Genomic DNA, 19,096 nt, shown 5'->3' with positions numbered 1-19,096 from the left:
GGGGATGCAGGGCCTTGGACTCTTCAGACCTCCTGAGCCCAGGCAGAGGCCACCAGGCACCCAGCTGTGTGGGACCCCAGATGGGAGAGTGAAGGCCCAGGGGCCATGAGAAGGAGCTGCTGGAGGGAGGGAGGGGAGTGTGGTCCCAGAAGTAGCTCCAGCTGCCTCAGCCTTCTCTGCCCTCAAGACCCTCACACATTCTTGGGGGGGTTTCTGTATTTCCTTTTACAAATGAAACAAGGTGGCAAGAGGGTGAGGGGCGGGGTTGGGAAGGCATCAGGACCTATATACATGGGACTTGGAGGGAGTTTGAGGTGAGGACTTGGGGACAGGCAGGGAGGGGAGCCCTGGCAGAACCATAATCTTCCTATGTCAGTGGCAGCCGGGGTCCCTCTGAGGCCCCAGGGGCCCGAGTCCCAGCAGTCCAGACTAGCACCCCTGGGGCTCCTCCTCCCCGCAGGATATGTTAAGTGGGGTGAGGCTCGCGGCTAGGACCCTGCTCACGGCCCGAGTCCCGGTCCTTGGCCTCCGAGGAGGATGAGGAGGAAGAACCAGAGCTGTGGCTGCGGCCTGACTGCCGGTAGGCAGCACTCAGCTCCTGCAGCCGTTCAGGCGTCGGCGCCCACTTGGCAAAGCCAGGGTCGTTCTGTAGGAAGAGCACAGCCGTGTTGTGGACGGCCTTGTAGTGCATTTCCTCCCTGTGGGCAAAGGCAATGGCTCAGGGTGGGGCTGGGCCTGGCTTGGCCAGCCCAGCCTCCTTCCCCTGCCCTCCCTGGCACCCACTTCTTGCAGATGTGCTGGGAGCCACTGCGGTACTCATGCTCAAAGGCAGGCAGGATCAACTGGTGGCGTTTGAAGCGGCTCTGCTCCATGCGGGTGAGCGCTGGTGTTGGGGGTTCCCGCCACTCAGGGATGAACACGATGAAGGACAGGGGCTCCGGTGAGCTCTCAAGCAGTCTCTGTGGAAGGGGACACAGGGGGATGTCAGGGACTACCTCCCAGGTGGCTGGCAATCCTGCCTGTTGCCCACCTCTCACCCTGGCAGTGCACCCACCTCAAAGTGAGAGACCATGGCATCCATGAGCTCCTCGCAGAAGGGAGGGTTGGCCTCAAATGAACCACTCAGTGGAGCAAAGTCTAGGCAGGGCCTGGGGACAGGAGTGAGCATTCTAAGTCCCATCAGGACCCAGTCCCTCAACCAGAAACAGGTGCCACCCCCAACCCTAGGCAGCCACACTGAAGAGATGGCCTGTCCAGAAGCCAGCATTCACCCTAATTCATTGGGGCACAAGGCATGACCGTCTCCACTGAATGAATGAGGACAGTGAGTGAGGCTCAGGCTGGGATGCCCATGTTCACCAAGCTGGAATTCAAATCCAGTTTTGAGCCCACCACCACCACAGCAGAAGCTACACCCAGGATCCCCAGCTGCTGAGCTCTGGACCTCTGGAGGTCCTGACCATTCTTCCTTCTGGAGACAGCATTACCTTCTCTCATCTGTGGTCACCTCAACCCCTAGTTTGTAAGGCCTCTGAGGTCTGTGGCCCCACTTCTCACTCCTCTCAGGGCCTGGGACCATGTGTTCCTATTCCACCCTGAACTGACTCACTGAGAAACCCACAGGCCAGCTTAGGGGTGTCACGTGCCTGCCCACAGAACCAGAAAAGCTCAGGCTCCCAGAAGTTAAGCAACATGTCCAAGGTCGCATAGCCGGTAAGAGGTGGAGGCAGGGACTCCACCCAAGCCTGCCTGACACTACAGCCAGCAGAGGCGGGCCCTGTGCTCTGGAGGACCTCTTCCCTGGCCTGGGTAGAGGGCAGCCCTTGGCCCTCACCCGCGGGAGCCAAAGTAGCCGTCTGTGTCGGGGAAGGCAGAACAGTACTGGCGGAAGTAGCAGTTGAGGGGTGAGGCGAAGCACTCGAAGCTGACGCCAAAGAGTCGGTGGAGGGCCTCAAAGACATGCACAGGCAGCGATCCCTGCAGGCCAGTCCCCTCGTAGAGGCCCACGCCGAACATCATCTGCGGAGTGGCCACAGTCAGCACCTGGGGCTCACCCTCCCTGTTCCCTCCTGGGGAGCCCTCCCTGCTGCCCCAGGCCTGTACCTGGTACCGTCGGAGAAGACACCAGACCCGGGGCAGGAACCTCTCAAAGGCAGAGTCATCAATGCAGCTGTAGCGGTAAAGGAGCCACTGTGGAGCGGGACAGAGAGGAGGAGCCTTCAGCAGTGCTCCCTCATGTCCTCATCACTGGCCTCCTGCTGGAGACTCTGCTCAGGAAAGATCCTAGGCCCTGACTCATGCCATCAGCTAGGGCCTTCCTCCCCGCAGCTCTTACCAGCTTGCTGAAGTAGTTGCGGCTGACCTTGACCATCTCTCCCTTATACCGGATGCAGACCACGTTGTTCTCCATGTGCATCTCCACGCTGGGCATGGGCGGTGCAGACACAGCCAGCCGGACTGGGTAGCAGTACACTAGGCGGGGCTCCACCTCAGGGGCCTCCACCTCCTCTGTGGGCAGGGAGAGCAGTGAGGGACCACACTCCTCATTCTCACGCTGCAGCCACTGTGGGCCACATGCTTTGTACCGAGAGAGGGAAGTCCCATTCCACAGATCAGTATACTCTGGCCCAGTTCAGTAGAAAGGGAATGAAAAGCCATAAAAAGAAACCAGCCAGGCAACTGGCCGGGGCAGAAACTGGTGGCCTGTGTCAACACACTCAGTACCGAAGCAGGCCCCCGTATGCCGTGCCTTGGGCTGGCAGTCAAGAAGGCTCAGGCCCGTGGGTCGTGCTGCCAGGCAGAAGAACGAGAACTGCATCGCTGTCATCGTAATAGCGACGATCCTTTATTTGGGGATCTTTTGGGGCCACATGGTTTACTTGAGTTACCTATGAGTACTCACACAATCCTACCACCAGGTGCTACACTTCAGTCTGGGGAAAGTAAGGCTTGCAGAGAATGGATGTAAATTCAGGTACACCTAACTACGACTCCCAGCTTATCTTTCACCACCACCACCATGTGGCTCTCCCTTTATCACTTCTCCCTGTTTCCCAGAGAAGTACAGCCAAAGGACACAGCAGGTTCTGCCCCAAACCAGTCCCTGGCCTTGAGGCTCAGTCTCACTTGTCCCTTCCATCAGGGTATAGAGCTGACGGCATCACAGCTGGCTCCTCCTTCACCTTTCCCCTACCTGAGATGTTGTTTTCCTTGAGGATGGCAAGGTGCTTCTCTCGGATCCGTTTGACGTACTCCAGGGAGATGTGGTAGATCTTACTGCAGATGCCTTCCACGGAGTCCTTGGCTGCGGCCGAGACGTGGGGGCCACACTGCCTCCGCAGATGCTCCAGGCGATCCTAGAGGACACATTCTGGATCAGGGCGCTAGTGGAGGCCAGAGGGGCTCAGCTGGGCTGGCAGGTAACCGCAGGGCTGTTGGAGTCCAGCAGTCCTTGTTTTGAAACCAGCTCTGCTGCTGACTAGCTGTGTCACTTGGACAAATCCCCTGGCTTCTCTCAATCTTATTCCTCAAGTGTCAAGGGGACACGAGATACCTAACAGGGCAGTTTGAATATTAAATGTGATCATTTCCCTTAAGGGCTTGCCAAATGCCTGGCATACAGTAAGTGTACAATAAATGCCAGTAGCTTTTGTTGGGGTTACACTGCTAGATCCCATGATAATTACTGGAGAAACAGACAAACCAGCACAGTCCCAGCTTATGGTGTTTGCAGTCTATTGGGGAAAGACACAATTACAAAACAGGGTGCTTGGTTGCTGCAGACTTGAGATTTGAGCTTTTAGCTACTTGCAAAGATGACTGTCGGGATTTGTAATTTTGCTGAATCACACGTGTAAAACTGAAGAGTGAGAATGAGTCACTCTGGCTAGTGAGTACACCTACCTTTGTCACTCTCTACGTGTCAAGTACACAGTTACTATCGTGAAGTGCGAAACCTTGTCTCTTGTGAAATATGGTCCTGAAAAGAAAGCCCATTGCTAGTGCTGGTGGAGAGGTTTAAGAAGTGATAGGTTTTGGCCAGAAAACAGAACTGTTTTGGACACATTAAGAGTAGGGAATTGAATCTGATGGTAGCTCTTAACCATGATATGAACACACACACCCAAAAAAAGCAGGCTGTCAATCTGTTTCCAAAAATCTACAAGGGAGATGCTGAACATTCATTAGGCTGAAAGGCAGCTATCTGTGGTGTGTGGCCAAGCGTAAGACTCCATTAAGATTGTTAATGGAAATGTTCTGTGGGAGAAAGCCAGGAGCCCAGAGAAACATCTCCGCAGTCATGAGTTTGGGGACTGACGAATGTCGAACGTCTGCCATACTGCACAAGAATAGGCCGCTGGGGGAGGCCTTGCCCAGCCTGGACAGGCAGAGTAGGCTTCCTGGAGGAAGTGGCCACAGAGCCCTAAAACTGGCCTTCTCACCCGGGGACCCACTCACCATGTAGTCCTCCTTGGAGGCTGAGTGGTCCTTCCGAAGCCAGCTAAAGGTGTCTTCCACATTCCATTTGACCACCTTCCTACTGTCAGGGGATGCACTCCTGCCAGTCAAGGGGAGGGCAGAAGAAAGGAATGGCTTGGCTCCACCCTCCTCATCCTAATTCCATGGGCTCGCTGGGCATCAACCCCTAGCTTCCATCACAGCCCTTGTTCTGCCTTTGGGAGCTGGCCCCACTTCTGCCACCGAGAGCAATGACAGCCCTGCATGAGACTGGGCAAGATGGCCTATGACCTCCCACTTTAATCACAGACCCATCTCGCCTGGGGCAGAAGACAGGCAAACCTGGACTCGATGAGCCGCCTGGCGGCCTCCGCATATTTAAAGAGCAGGCGCTTGGCTTCCTCCCGGAACTTGATTCGGGATAACCTGCGTTACAGAGTGGGCAGAGTTAGAGGCCTTCTATACATGACTGGGCACAGAAACCAAATGGCCCAGGGTCATCCCCAGCTGTGGAGCTGTACCTGATAGGAATGTCGTTCATGATTTCACGAAACATGGAAGGTGACACGACTGGTTCACAGTTGCTGGGCAACAGGGGGTCAGATCCTTTGTCTACCACCTTGCGCTCCAGCATCCAGCGGTTGAAAGACTCCCGTGGAGGCTCAATGCCTGCAGGACAGGAGAGCTGCTGAAGGCCTGGATTTAATCAAGCAGTCCCACTTGGAGCTTGGCACGTATAGGAAGCATCGCATTCAGCAGTAAGCAAGACACAGTCCCACTTCAGAAGCTTCTAGGCTGCATTTCCCAAAATATATTCTAAGAATCACTAGTTTTATAGTGTTGATAAGTATCTAGCCAGGCGTAGTGGCTCACATCTGTAATCTCAGCACTTTGGAAGGCTAAGGTGGAAGGACAGCTTGAGCCCATGAGTTCAAGACCAGCCTGGGCAACACAGTAACAGCCTGTCTCTACAAAAAAAAAAAAAAAAAAAAAAAAAAAAAATTAGCTGGGTGTCCCAGCTCCTCGGGAGGCTGAGGCGGGAGGATCGCTTGAACCCGGGTGGCTGAAGCTGCTGTGAGCTGTGGTCGTGCCACTGCACCCCAACCTGGGTGACAGAGCGAGACCTTGTTTCAAAAGAAAAGAATAAAAAGGCCGGGCGCAGTGGCTCACGCCGTAATCCCAGCACTTCAGGAGGCCGAGATGGGTGGATCACCTGAGGTCAGGAGTTCGAGACCAGCCTTGCCAACATGGAAAAAACCCATCTCTACTAAAAATACAAAAATTAGCTGGGTGTGGTGGCATGTGCCCGTATTCCCAGCTACTCAGGAGGCTGAGGCAGGAGAATCGCTTGAACCTGGGAGGCAGAGGTTGCAGTGAGCCGAGACCGTGCCATTGCACTCCAGCCAGGGCAACAAGAACAAAACTCCATCTTAGAAAAAGAAAAAAAAAAAAAAGTATTACATAACGTAAAAAAAAAAAAAAAGGGTGGGCCGGGTGCGGTGGCTCACGCCTGTAATCCCAGCACTTTGGGAGGCCAAGGCGGGCGGATCACAAGGTCAAGAGATCGAGACCATCCTGGCCAACATGGTGAAACCCCATCTCTATTAAAAGTATAAAAATTAGCTGGGCGTGGTGGCGGGCACCTGTAGTCCCAGCTACTCAGGAGGCTGAGGCAGAAGAATCGCTTGAACCCGGGAGGTGGAGGTTGCAGTGAGCCGAGATTACGCCATTGCACTCCAGCCTGGGCGACAGAGCGAGACGCCATCTCAAGAAAAAAAAAAATTAAAAAAAAAAAAAAAAAGGTGAAAGGCCAGAGGATTCTATATTTGAGCAAGGTTAAATAGGTTTATTACTAATCATAAAAATTAAAAACTAGGCCAGGCATGGTGGCTCACATCTGTAATCCCAGCACTGTGGGAGGCCAAGGCAAGCAGAAGGCTTGAGCCCAGGAGTACAAGACCAGCCTGGGCAACATAGCCAGATCCTGTCTCTTAAAAAAAAAAATTGGCCAGGTGTGGTGGCTCATGCCTGTAATCCCAGCACTGTGGGAGGCTGAGGCGGGCGGATCACAAGGTCAGGAGTTCAAGACCAGCCTGGCCAACATCGTGACACCCCCATCTCTATTAAAAATACAAAAATGAGCTGGGCATGGTGGTGTACACCTGTAATCCCGCTACTCGGGAGGCTGAGGCAGGAGACTTGCTTGAACCGGGACCCAGGAGGAGGATGATGCAGTAAGCAGAGATGGTGCCACTGCACTCCAGCAGCGGCTACAGAACAAGACTCCATCTCAAAAAAAATAAATAAATAAAATTAAAAACTACAGTTCATTTAATACTTATTCATTTTACTTAATGCTTATCATAGAATCCTAAGGTATAGATACTCTTGTTTTTTTGGTTTTTTTGAAAGAGGGTCTTGCTCTGTCACTCAGGCTGGAGTGCACTGGTGTGATCATGGCTCACCACTGGGCCCCACTCCACCATCCCCAAACTGGCCTGGCCAAACCTGGCTCATGCTAAAGGTGGGTGGAAATAAAGGAGGCTGCAGCCCAGAGGCAGGTACCCTCTCGCTGCTGGCACAGCTCCCGATAGTGCTGCCGAAGCTTCAGGATGAGCTGAGAGCGGAGCAGTTCCACTTCGGGGTGCGGGGGCAGCACCTCTGAAGGCCCCCGGTGCTTGATGACAGCATTGGTCTGGATGTCCAGGTCCCAGTAGACCCTTGGGGCACAGAGAGGAGTGATGAGGATGTCCTGCCCACCCACACCACCCCACAGTCCCAGACAGGCTGACATTAGCAATGGGTGCCCCCAAGCCAATCAGCAGGGACTCACTCAGTGGGTCGTAGGAGAGCTGCCTGCTGTTTATCTTCAGGGGACGTACCCCACATCTTCAGCGTTGGGGTTCCTGGGATACTGGGGGAGCTGGGCACCGACTGGCCTGTGGGTGTCACTGGGATTTCAATCTGTAGTGAAAGTCACAAAGGTGTCAAGTCAGGAGATTCACCAGAGAGGCTCCATCCAATACAGTGCACACCTGGTGAACTGTGTCCCAGGCCCCCCTCCTGGCTGGCCTGCCAATGCCCAGCCCCTGCAGGGAGCCTGCAGGCGGCCCGTCTGAGCCGGCCGCTCGGCAGCCGGCTCCTGGCCGCAGACACTCACCTTGGGCTTCTTCACACCATTGCCGCTTGGCTGCTCTTCCGAGAGCTGCCGCTTTCTGGGCTTGTTCTCAGCCGGGGGGGTTTCCACCAAGCTTGAGTCTTGGGGCAGTGGGGTCGCATTCAGCCCCAAAGGGTCCGACTGGTGGAGGGAGACCAGCAGAGTTGCAACCAGGGCCAGCGGCTTAGGAGCCACAGGACTTTGAATCCTCACGCCCTCCCACCCCTGCTCCTACTCCTTAGGGAAGAGCAGAGGAGCTGGGATACAGGCAGAGAACACTGGGCTCCAGTCCTGCCTGCAACTTGCAACTGTGCAACAGGGTGTGTTACTTCCCTTCCAGTTCTCTCACCTTCAGAATGGCCATGCTAATCCCTACATCACCACTGAGATTATTAAATAAGTCAGTGAATATGACCTGCTTAACACGGCATCTGGCATGAGATCAGTACTCATTACACATTATTTTCCTCAAGAACAGAATGAATGTGAGGAATAAAAGAAAAGCTCAAAAACTGCTTATTGTTGTAAAAAGCAAGGCCCTGCAGATGGGACTCTTGGTAACACTTGAGAGAATGCATGGTGGTGAGTAGTGTGGCCCTGAACTCACATCAGGTGTGCGTCCTGCTCTGCCTATTACTGTGAGGTCTCGTGCCAGTCGTTCCCCATCTTTGAACCTCAGTGTCTTCACATGCAAAATGAAGATGCCAACTGTCTCAACTGTGCCCAGTAAAGAAATGCTGCTCCAGCTGAGAAGGACCCAAAAGCCCATGTTCCCACCAGACAGCCCATGCCTGCACTTCCCGTCGTACTGACATGTCAGATCCTAGAATGTTCTTTTCCTCCCCACACTCACTCACTCTCTCACCTTAAACACTCATTCTCAGAGCTTTTCCCATCTCCTTGCCTTCCCCAGAGTATGTCAGGATCTAGATGTATTCTAACACTATTCCTCATACACGGACCACAAGTGTAATCCTGCTGTCTCCTGGCAGCCCATGGGTGCTCTGCGACCGTAGGGAGCAAGTCTGCCTTGTTCATTCCTGCCTCGCGGCACAGCACCCACCGTGCAGCAGCCATGCAATCATCTGTTTACTTGTCAGTCTACCCCATTTGAGTGTAGGTTCCATGAGGGCAGGGGCTGTGTCTGTCCTGCTTGTCATTGTATCTGCAGGTACCAGCACAGGGCTGGGCACTGAATGGCTGCTCAGGGTACATTTGGGGAAGGCCCAGGTGCCAGAGGCCACTCTGAGACCCCCCACCCTAGGCTGGCACTCACAATCACATCGTGCTGCCCCAGCACGGGCATCTCCCACAGGGACTGGTTGGTGAATCGGTTGAAGTAGTAGGGACGATTCTCCCTCCGGCTCCAGCACTTCTCCCAGCCTGCATGCACCAGCTCCTCTGCAAACAGGCACGGAGCCCAGCCAGGGTCAGGACTGCTCCCAGGGTGCCCTTCCTACCCCACCACCCCACTACTGCTCCCCCTCAGTACCTGGGAGGTCCTGAACCAGGCGGATTGGCTTTGGAGAACAGGGCTGGCTCTGATTGGAGGTACCTGGGGAGTGACTCAGCAGGGACGCTTCCTCCCGGGGGCTGCCGTGATTCTCATTGGCCATCTCCGCACCCACACAGGACCTGCCACACAGAGGACCAAAAAGTGTCAGCTCCACCCCCTCACCCGCCAATTACAATCCACCCAGGGCCCCAGTGACCACCCACCGATGTGGAGAAATCCAATCAGGTCCTATCCTAGAGGGCCAGCATGGTGCCACACAGCAGCCCTGGGATCTAAGCTGCAATTCCAGCTGTTCAATGGGTGCACTCCTGCTGCTTCCTCTGCCTGAAAGGCCCCTCCCCCTCTTCTCTGCCTGGCTTGCTACTGGGTTCACATCCTCCAGGAAGCCTTCCTTGACTCTCCCCTCCCCAGGCCAGGTGGTCAGAGCTCCTCCTCAGGGCCGTGAACACCTCTGTCGTAGCACTCAGATGGTCTCATCTATCAGCTGGGTTTGTCTCCCCACTAAACTGTCAGAACTTCCAGGAATAGGAACTGCGTCCAATTCAGCTCTCTCCTGTGCTCAGGCCTAGGACCTGGACCCAACAGGAGCACTATTGATTCTGCAAATATTTACAAAGCACCAAGAGCAGCAAAAAAGACAGAACAGGGTCTGCCCTTGAGAAGCGATTCCTACAAGAAGGAATAGTAACAACTCCCAGAAGGAGATGGGATTTTACTGCTCTCATCCAGTAAAATCTAAAAGGAACAAAGCACACTAGGGAAGGGCATGGAATCTAATTGGTCACCTTATTTTACACTACATGGCAGGAAGCAGCTATTGCTAAAATAACCAATGCAACCGAGAAGGACTATCTAATTGACTCCTTCATAATCCCCAGGTGAATATTTACTGTAAGTACCAGCAAGGAGGCCAGTTCCTTCAGATCTGTATTCCCTACTCCCCCACCCAAAGCACACCCAGCAACAGCCTCAGGAGCCAAAGTGCTTCTGGCCTGGGGCTGTCAGACAACTGGGAGCTAACTGAGATAGAACTGGTGATGCTAAAGTTGTTTTCAGTAGGTCACACCACCCAAAAGAAATCAAACTTTTGCCCACAACAAGACCACAAAGGCAGGCTTAAACATCAGTTATCTTTTCATGCTGAAATTTTATCAACTCATTGTGGTCACACTGATTATCTCATGCTGATCAGAAGCTCTGATTGGTTGTTGACGACATCATACGAATCATTGGGACACTGATTTTATTGTACACTCCATCATAGACGTCTTCCTTAATTTAGAAAGGGAAAAGTCAATGGTTACTCCATCAGTACAGTTTGGCAGATAAAAATGCAGGGGGCAACAGGACATATGTACAACAAAAAGTGCCTTGATAACAAAAAGGTTGAGAACCACTGACCAAGGTACGAAAAAAATGAAGCGGCCTTGATTCTCTGGGCAGGAAGAATTCCTGATGCCTTGGGGGCTGAGCACACAGGTTTCAAGACTGAATGAAGTCCCCCTTTCTCTCACCCTCTGGGGTCTGCAACGTTAGCATGAGAGGCTTTTCTTCTCCAGCCGGATGGACCCCCACAGGGTCCCACAGAGGCAAGGAAAGGCCTGCAGGAAGACTCAGCACAGGCGAATGGGCTGGTCAGCAGTGGAGTGGACGGGAGCCCAGGGGATTCCTTGCATCAGCAGCTGGAAAGCAAATAGGAAAACAGTCACAGACCTGCGGGATGCTGCAGGGCAGGGACAAGAGGGACAAAAACAAAGAGCAAGTTGGGGGCCTCCAGGGCAGGACACACCGGGAGAGGGGATGAGGGAATACAGGGGATGAAAATGATACCTCTTTAAGCTTTCTCACCAATAGGTTTGCTTTCATGGGCATGTGACCTGCGCGGCTGCACAGGGATCCACATTCAGGAAAGCCCTGAGCTTGGTGTAAGGCTCTGCCGTCACTGTCTTAAAATTTTTAATAACTTTTTAACAAGGAGCTCACATTTACATTTTGCACACTGGGCCCCACAAACTCTGTAGCCAGTCCTGCCAACTGAAGTACCCTTAGGCTGGGCACGGTGGCTTTGGCAACTTGGGAGCTGGGCTAGGAGTTCAAAACCAGCCTCGGCAACATAGTGAGCCCCCAGCTCTACAACAAATAAAGCTTTTTGTTTGGTTGGTTTTGGTTTCCTTTGAGACGGAGTGAGACTCCGTCACCCAGGCTGGAGTGCATTGCACGATCTCGACTCACTGCAACCTCCAACTCCTGGGTTCAAGCGATTCTCCTGTGTCAGCCTCTCAGTAGCTGGGATTACAGGCATGAGCCACAGCTGGCTAATTTTCTGTACTTTTAGTAGAGACGGGATTTCACCATGTTGGCCAGGCTGGTCTCGAACTCCTGACCTCAAGAGATCCACCCACCTGGGCCTCCGAAAGTGCTGGGATTACAGGTGTGAGCCACTGCGCCGGGCCCAAATAAAAAAAAATTGCACCTGCAGTCCCAGCTACTCAGGAGGCTGAGGTGGAAGGGTCACTTGAGCCCAGGAGTTCGAGGCTGCAGTGAAGTATGATCATGCCACTGTGCTCCAGCCTGGGTGACAGGGCAAGACCTCATCTCTTAAAAAATAAAAGAGGCCGGGCGCGGTGGCTCACGCCTGTAATCCCAGCACTTTGGGAGGCCCAGGTGGGCGGATCACGAGGTCAGGAGATCAAGAGCATCCTGGCTAACACGGTGAAACCCCGTCTCTACTAAAAATACAAAAAAAAAAAAAAAAATTAGCCCGGCGTGGTGGCGGGAGCCTGTAGTCCCAGCTACTCGGGAGGCTGAGGCAGAAGAATGGCATGAACCCGGGAGGCGGAGGTTGCAGTGAGCTGAGATCGCGCCACTGCACTCCAGCCCAGGCGACAGAGCAAGACTCCGTCTCAAAATAAATAAATAAAAATAAAAAATAAAATAAAGTACCCTTAGACCAGAGAAAAATCAACAAACATACCTATCACTGATCTGTGGGGGCACAATCCCAAGCCTCCCACAGCAAGTCAAAGACACGCTCTGAATAATGTCTTGCAAAAATAAAAACATGCAAACACATTATGTGACACATCTTGTTCGCCTTTATTGAAAAATATTTTCCCCAAGAAACATCCTGTGATATTGATGCACCGGGTAGATGAACTTTGCAGAATACGCACAAGCAGCACAGCTTAGTGTGAGGCTAAATGGGGACACTGCAGTATTTCCAAAGCCAGCTGTGCATCAGAATCATCTTGGAGTTTGTAAAAAAAAAAAAAAAAAAAAAAAAAAAAATCAGACTCCTGTGCCTCACTGCGCATCTCAGAAGCCAGAAATACGGAGGTGAGGCACACAAGAATTTGTATTTTTAAAACGCACCGTAAGAGTGACTGGGAGACAGGATGACTCGTTTTTTCACACTATTTGAAAAAACGTACCCATTTTTTGCAATTAAAACCATTTTTAATTTCCTATGTGACTTGAGCGCAGCAGGTCTGTGGCCGAAGTACCAGCCCCTGGGTTGGACAGACCCGGATTCCGGGCCCTTCTGCTTTCCGGCTTATAAACCGGAATCACTCGACCGTTATATGTAGAGTCCAGCATTGTACGCTCCCAGTAAGACATAACTGCTCTTAAGATAACGTCTTTATTTATCCTGTGGCTTCCCGACCCCCACGCATACCGCAGTTTGAGAATTACCGCTGCTCAAGGATAAACAACTGTATCTGCGCAACCAGAAGAACCCACCAGAAGCCAGAGTCCGAGTCCGGGATTGGAGGCACGTGGGGCGGGACCATCTCCGCAATGTACCAATCAGAATTCTCCGGCCCAGTAGGGAGGAGTCAAAGGGCGAACAAAGTACGCAGGCGCGACGGCGCACGAAGGCGAGAGGCGAGGTCCAGCGCGCGCGCGCGCACCTTCCCCTCCCCCTCCCCCAGCGAGGGTGGGCTGTTTGGCGCGCGCGCGCGCCGGCCCATCTCCCGGGCTCCGCCCCCCGCCCCGCCGCGCGCTCCCGCCCCCGGGCTGAGGCGACTCAGAGTCGGAGCCCGACACAAAGGCGGTGGCGGCGGCAGCAGCGGAGGGGCCCTAGAGGCTGCTCCGCTCGGGCTCTCCGGGCCCACCTCCCTCACTTCGGCCACCGGCGCGGCTGCCCACCCGCGGGTCTAAGATGGCGGCGGCAACAGAGACAGGGCAAGCGGCAGTCCCGAGCAGAAAGCGCCGGAGGGGCCGCCGCCCCCCAGCTTCGGATCCCCAGACCCTGGCGCGGCTCGCTGCGGGACCATGGCTTCCTGGGACTCTTACCTGCCTGGAGCGGACTGGAGGGGACGCGGCTACACGTTCTGCTCGACCGCCCGTTTTGCCGCCTCCGCCTCGCCCTCCCCAGCGCCGCTGCCGCCATCTTGTGTCCCGGGCCGCGACTCCGCGCTGCGCATGCGCTGGTACCGCCTCTGAGGGACCTCGCCGCGGCCGCGCCGCCATTTTGAGTGTGGCAGGGTCGGCTGGCTCCTCGCACCCAGCTTGCTTTCGGCCCCCTCCCCTTCTTCCCATCCGTCCCTGCTGTTCCTTGTGGCGCTGAGCAAGGGGAGACAGCTTTGTAGGCCTGCGGGTGGACTGAGGAAGGAATGAATTCACTGGCACGCCCCCGCCTCAGTTTCCCCCTCGAGCACACACGCAGGAGCCGGATGTTCGCGGTGGGCGGTGCGCGGCGGGGTTGGACTTAGCGTGCGCACTGTGGGGCGTGGGGCTGTCTTAGAACCTGCGGGGGTCTCGGGCTCTGCCGCCGGCCCGGGGGAGGCATCGTGGTGACGTAGGCTCCGGACGTAGCAGGGACCTGGGTCCTGGCACCCGCGCGGCTTTGCCTCTTCCAGCCAGTCTCTCCCTCTCTGGGCCTCTGTGCTGCGTGGTGTCCAAATGTTAAGAAGCCCTGCCCCATGCCCGGGCTACATATACATCGAACCCAAGCTGTAAATGCTCTTGAGTAGAAGCAACTTAAACTAGCCTTCGGGGGCAAGTAATAGAGATGGCTTTCGGCAGAGTTGGGAAATCAACTAAATGCATTGTAGGGCCTTTCCAACATTGACATCTGTGGCCATTAGTTGCAGTTCAAAGCCTCACTGAGCCCTCAAACCAGCTACAGCGGGTAGCCTGGCAGGGAACTGGCAGCTGTGAGGTGCTCCTCATCCCGCTCCCTGCAGGATTCTTTTTGGTAGGAGCCTGCAGGCGTCCGAGTGGTAGCTCCACCCATCTCCGGTCTCCCCAGCAAGCAGCCCTTCTAGTGCTAGCTTGAGAGGAGGAAAAGCTTGCCACCTGCTGTCAGACCGGCGCTTGTGTGGAGCCAGGGGCTGTAGGTACCCCGGCTGAGTAGCCTTTCAGATGTCCATGGTCCCGGCTGCACGCCAGCGTGGGGGCAGGCAGGCGGACGCTCAAGAAAAACGGAGGTACCGATATGAGTAGTAATTGAGAACGAGGGTTCAGATCCTCATCTGATTTCAATCCCTGCTCCTCCACCCCAAATGTGTGGCCTTGAAGGAGTTAACCAATTTAAATTTTAGTTTCCTCAGTGGAAGATAATAAATCCGCCTACCTCATAAAGGTTTGGTGAGAATTAACTCAGGTGATGCATGTGAAGTCCTCAGCGCAATACCTGGCGCTTCCTAAGTGCTGAATCGGTTAGCCGTGATCATCTCACAGTGGCATGAGCATTGCTCCAAGTAGATTTGAGCCCTCCAGAAATAAGCCAGCTCCATATAGGCACAGCAGTTCTGCCCTCGCAGAGCTTCCCGTTCAGATAAGAGGCCTGATGGGAAACCAGACTCCTGGGCCCTGTCTCAGTTCTGGAAGGGTGGGGGGCCAGCTTTGATTTATGCCTGCTGCCCTGGCATAATTACTAATATTGCCTCCTTTTTCAGAAGTGCCCTGCTTTAGGCCGGGCGTGGTGGCTCACCCCGGTAATCCCAGCACTTTGGGAGGCCGACGCAGGTGGACCACCTGAGGTCAGGAATTCAAGACCAGCCTGGCCAACACGGCGAAACCCCGTCTCTACTAAAATTACAAACATGAGCCAGGCCTGGTGGCGCGCGCCTGTAATCCCAGCTACTCGGGAGGCTGAGGCAGGAGAATCACATGATCCCGGGAGGCAGAGGTTGCAGTGAGTCGAGATCGCGCCACTGCACTCCAGCCTGGGCGACAGAGTGAGACACCTGTCTCAAAAAAAAGTACTGCTTTGGGCAGTAAACTACGTGGTCGCTCTTGACCTACGGGATAACCAGTTTTCCATGCTCATGCCCCCCAGCTAGCCCGCGCTTTCACTAAAGTTTAAAAACCATGTAGTGATTGTTACCCCCCCTTTTTTTTTTTGAGACGAAATCTCGCACTGTCGCCCGGGCTGGATTGCAGTGGCGCGATCTCGGCTCACTACAACCTCTGCCTCCCGGGTTCAAGCAATTCTCCTGCCTCAGCCTCCCAAGTAGCTGGGATTATAGGCACCCGCCACCACGCCCAGCTAATTTTATTTGTATTTTTAGTAGAGACGGTGTTTCACGATGTTGGCCAGGCTGGTCTCAAACTCCTGACCTCATGATCCGCCCGCCTCGGCCCCCCAAAGTGCTGGGATTACAGGCGTGAGCCACCGCGCCCGGCCTTTTATCTATTCTTTTATGTTTTCAAAGTATTTTCTCATTCATTGTTCAGATTCTCTTAATTGATAACCAAGATACCAAACATCCCAAGTGCCTAGTCTTCTGTTTTATCATGGAATTCTGTGAATTATTACCTAAATTTGCCCATGAGCAAACAGGTTGGAGCGAGGGGCAGGGGCGAAGTCATTGTCCAGGTTCACACAGCCATCAACAAGTAACAAAACTGGGATTTTAAGCCCGGAGTTCTCAACACCAAAATGCAGGGCTGGTTCCATTAAACCACTCTGGCCTCCCTGTTTTGTGAAGAAGGGATCTAGGTTCAGGCGATGTGACTGGTCTGAGTGGACACAGTTGCCCTGGATAGTTCAATCTTTTTTTTTTTTTTTTTTTTTGAGACGGAGTTTCGCTCTTGTTGCCCAGGCTGGAGTGCAGTGGTGCAATATCGGCTCACTGCAACCTCCGCCTCTAGGGTTCAGGCGATTCTCCTGCCTCAGCCTCCTGAGTAGCTGGTATTACAGGCATGCGCCACCACGCCCGGCTAATTTTGTATTTTTAGTAGAGACGGGGTGTCTCCCTGTTGGTCAGGCTGGTCTCGAACTCCCGACCTCAGGTGATCCGCCCACCTCGGCTTCCCAAAGTGCTGGGATCACAGACGTGAGCCACCGCGTCCGGCCTGGATAGTTAAGTATCTTAAAGGTTTCTCTACCTCACAGTGTTCAGCACTGCTTTTCACCTGATACATGCCTCATCTTCTCCCTTTGCTCACTTTCCGCATGTCAAAACCAGCCTCTTCTCAGCTGGGTGCGGTGGCTCACGCCTGTAATCCCAGCACTTTGGGAGGCCAAAGCGGGTGGATCACCTGAGGTCAGCAGTTTGAGACCAGCCTGGCCAACAGGGTGAAAGCCCATCTGTACTAAAAATACAAAAATTAGCTGGGCATGGTGGCAAGCGCCTGTAATTCCAGCTACTCAGGAGGCTGAGGCAGGAGAATCGCTTGAACCCGGGAGGAAGAGGTTGCAATGAGCCGAAATCACACCATTGCACTCTAGCCTAGGTGACAGGAGCAAAACTCCGTCTCAAACAAAACAAAACCCAACCTCTTCTCACCATTCTAATGACTACCTTAAGAGCTGGCGTTTCCCACCCCTACCCCCCTTTTTTTTAGAAGCAGAGTCTCAGTCTATCTCCCAGACTGATGTGCACTCATAGCTCATTGTAACCTTGAACTCCTTGCCTTAAGCAATCCTCCTGCTTCAGCCTTCCAAAGTGCTGGGATTACAGGCATGAGCCACCACACACAGCCCAATTTTGTTTTGTTTTTTGAAAAGGAGTCTTGCTCTGTCGCCCAGGCTAGCGTGCAGTGGCGCGATCTCGGCTCACTGCAACCTCTGCCTCCCAGGTTCAAGTGATTCTTCTGCCTCAGCCTCCCGAGTAGCTGAGATTACAGGTGCCTGCCACCATGCCCGACTAGTTTTTTTTTTTTGTATTTTTTTGTATTTTTAGTATAGACGGGATTTCACCACGTTGGCCAGGCTGGTCTCGAACTCCTGACCTCAGGTGATCCACCCACCTCAGCCTCCCAAAGACAAATTTTTAAAACCTTTTTATTGTTAAGAATAGCATATGGGGCTGGGTGTGGTGGCTCACACCTGTAATCCCAGCACTTTATCCCAGGAGGCCTAAGCGGGCAGATCATGAGGTCAGGAGATCGAGTCCATCCTGACCAACATGGTGAAACCCCATCTCTACTAAAATACAAAAAATTAGCCGGGCACAGTGGCACGCGCCTGTAGTTCCAGCTACTCCGGAGGCTGAGGCAGGGACACCACTTGAACCTGGGAGGCAGAAGCTGCAGTGAGCCAAGATCGCACCACTGCACTCTAGCCTGGTGACAGAGCAAGACTCCGTCTCAAAAAAAAAAAAAAAAAAAAATAGTGTATGATAGACTGGCACAGTAGCTCATGCCTGTAATCACCAACACTTTGGGAGGCCAAAGTGGGAGGATACCTTGAGGTCAGGAGTTAGAGACCAGCCTGGGCAATGTAGCAAGACCCTGTCTCTGAAAAATGTTTTAAATAAAATTAGCCGGGCATGGTGGCATGGGCCTGTAATTCCAGCCACTTGGGAGTCTGAGGTGGGAGGATCACTTGAGCCCTGGACGTCGAAGCTGCAGTGAGCTGCACTCCAGCCTGGGCGACAGAGACCATGTCTTAAAAATAGCTGGGCGCAGTGGCTCATGCCTGTAATTCTAGCACTTTGGGAGGTGGAGGTGGGTGGATTGCTTGAGTCCAGGAGTTTAAGACCAGCCTAGGCAACATGGTGAAACCTGCGTCTCTACAAAAAACACAAAAATTAGCCAGGTGCGGAAGCACACACCTGTAGTCCCAGCTACTTAGGGGGCTGAGGTGGGAGGATCACTTGAGCCCAGGCGGTCAAAACTGCAGAGAGCTATGATCATGCCACTGCACTCCAGCCTGGGCAACAGAGCAAGACCCTGTCTCAAAAAAATGTATACAAAATAGACTGGGCATGGTGGCTCACGCCCGTAATCCCAGTACTTTGGGAGGCCGAGGCGGGTAGATCACAAGGTCAGGAGTTTGAGACCAGCCTGGCCAACATAGTGAAACATCGTCTCTACTAAAAATACAAAAAAATTAGCTGGGTGTGGTGGTGCATGCCTATAGTCCCAGCTACTCAGAAGGCTGAGGCAGGAGAATCGCTTGAACCCGGGAGGCGGAGGTTCAATGAGCCGAGATCAGACCACTGCACTCCAGCCTGGGCAACAGAGCAAGACTCCGTCTCAAGAAAAAAAAAAAAAAAAAGAATAGCACACATGGAAAAGTGCACAAAACATAAATGTAAAACCTAATGATTTATCAAAAAGTGAGCCTGGGTTAGCATCACCCATGCCATGGTACTGAACAGTCAAGCAGAAGACCTCTGCAGGGTAATTGGTGTTCCAACTACTTTTGTGATAATCGCTTCCTTGCTTTTGGAGTTGTACCACCTGAGAATGTGTCCCTAAACACTATAGTTTCGTTTTGTCTGTTCCTTGAACTTTATGTAAATTGAATTATACAGTATTATTTTGTGTCTGCCTTCTTTTGCACAAGAATACACTTGCAAAACTCCTTTATGTTGTTTCATATAGCTGTGGTGAGTTCATTTTCATTGCTGTTTTTTTGTTTTCCACTGTATGTTTATCTACTCTATTGTTAAGGGATATAAGTGAAGCCTCCCACCTGCCATACCTCTCAATTTCTTTCCTAAAAATTATTTTTATTTTTATTTATTTTTTTAGACAGAGTCTCGCTCTGTCACCCAGGCTGGAGT

The 19,096-nt window shown here is 53.2% G+C and overlaps 2 protein-coding genes across 3 annotated transcripts; one reads left to right on the top strand and one right to left on the bottom strand.

The window, feature by feature from the left end:
• Positions 1-201: 201 nt before the first annotated feature.
• Positions 202-13,616, bottom strand: PCIF1 (phosphorylated CTD interacting factor 1). 2 transcript variants are annotated; one of them, XM_003825996.6, is made up of 17 exons: positions 13,428-13,616; positions 10,646-10,813; positions 9,108-9,250; positions 8,892-9,016; positions 7,619-7,756; positions 7,292-7,422; positions 7,024-7,178; positions 4,980-5,127; positions 4,801-4,884; positions 4,459-4,558; positions 3,194-3,356; positions 2,336-2,508; positions 2,104-2,190; positions 1,835-2,019; positions 1,055-1,148; positions 784-959; positions 202-698 (listed from the first exon to the last, which is right to left on the bottom strand). In XM_003825996.6, exons 3-17 carry the CDS (start codon positions 9,229-9,231, stop codon positions 467-469), a joined length of 2,115 nt encoding a protein of 704 aa, XP_003826044.1. In that variant the 5' UTR covers positions 9,232-9,250; positions 10,646-10,813; positions 13,428-13,616; the 3' UTR covers positions 202-466. The 2 variants fall into 2 exon arrangements, with proteins under 2 accessions (XP_003826044.1, XP_054961037.1); XM_055105062.3 differs by having other exon boundaries at positions 9,108-10,403; positions 10,533-10,813; positions 13,428-13,565.
• On the top strand, positions 12,283-18,895 carry LOC130541051 (uncharacterized). The gene is made up of 2 exons (XM_057300820.1): positions 12,283-12,321; positions 12,836-18,895. The coding sequence occupies exons 1-2, from the start codon at positions 12,283-12,285 to the stop codon at positions 13,607-13,609; spliced, it is 813 nt and encodes a 270-aa protein (XP_057156803.1). The 3' UTR covers positions 13,610-18,895.
• The last annotated feature ends 201 nt before the right edge of the window (positions 18,896-19,096 follow it).

Source organism: Pan paniscus, chromosome 21, assembly GCF_029289425.2.
Source record: "Pan paniscus chromosome 21, NHGRI_mPanPan1-v2.0_pri, whole genome shotgun sequence".
Classification (NCBI taxonomy): domain Eukaryota; kingdom Metazoa; phylum Chordata; class Mammalia; order Primates; family Hominidae; genus Pan; species Pan paniscus.
The sequence above is the reverse complement of the archived record's forward strand: the minus strand, read 5'-3'. Positions and strand labels throughout refer to the sequence as shown.

Excerpts from the sequence above, each read along its gene's own strand:
- PCIF1 (XM_003825996.6), bottom strand. The coding sequence starts at position 9,231 with ATGGCCAATGAGAATCACGGCAGCCCCCGGGAGGAAGCGTCCCTGCTG. Across the intron at positions 5,128-7,023 it reads GCTGTGCCAGCAGCGAGAGG|GCATTGAGCCTCCACGGGAG; the intron begins GTACCTGCCTCT and ends CCTGTCCTGCAG. Across the intron at positions 2,191-2,335 it reads GCAACTACTTCAGCAAGCTG|TGGCTCCTTTACCGCTACAG; the intron begins GTAAGAGCTGCG and ends CCCGCTCCACAG.
- LOC130541051 (XM_057300820.1), top strand. The coding sequence starts at position 12,283 with ATGAACTTTGCAGAATACGCACAAGCAGCACAGCTTAGT. Across the intron at positions 12,322-12,835 it reads CACAAGCAGCACAGCTTAGT|GATAAACAACTGTATCTGCG; the intron begins GTGAGGCTAAAT and ends CCGCTGCTCAAG.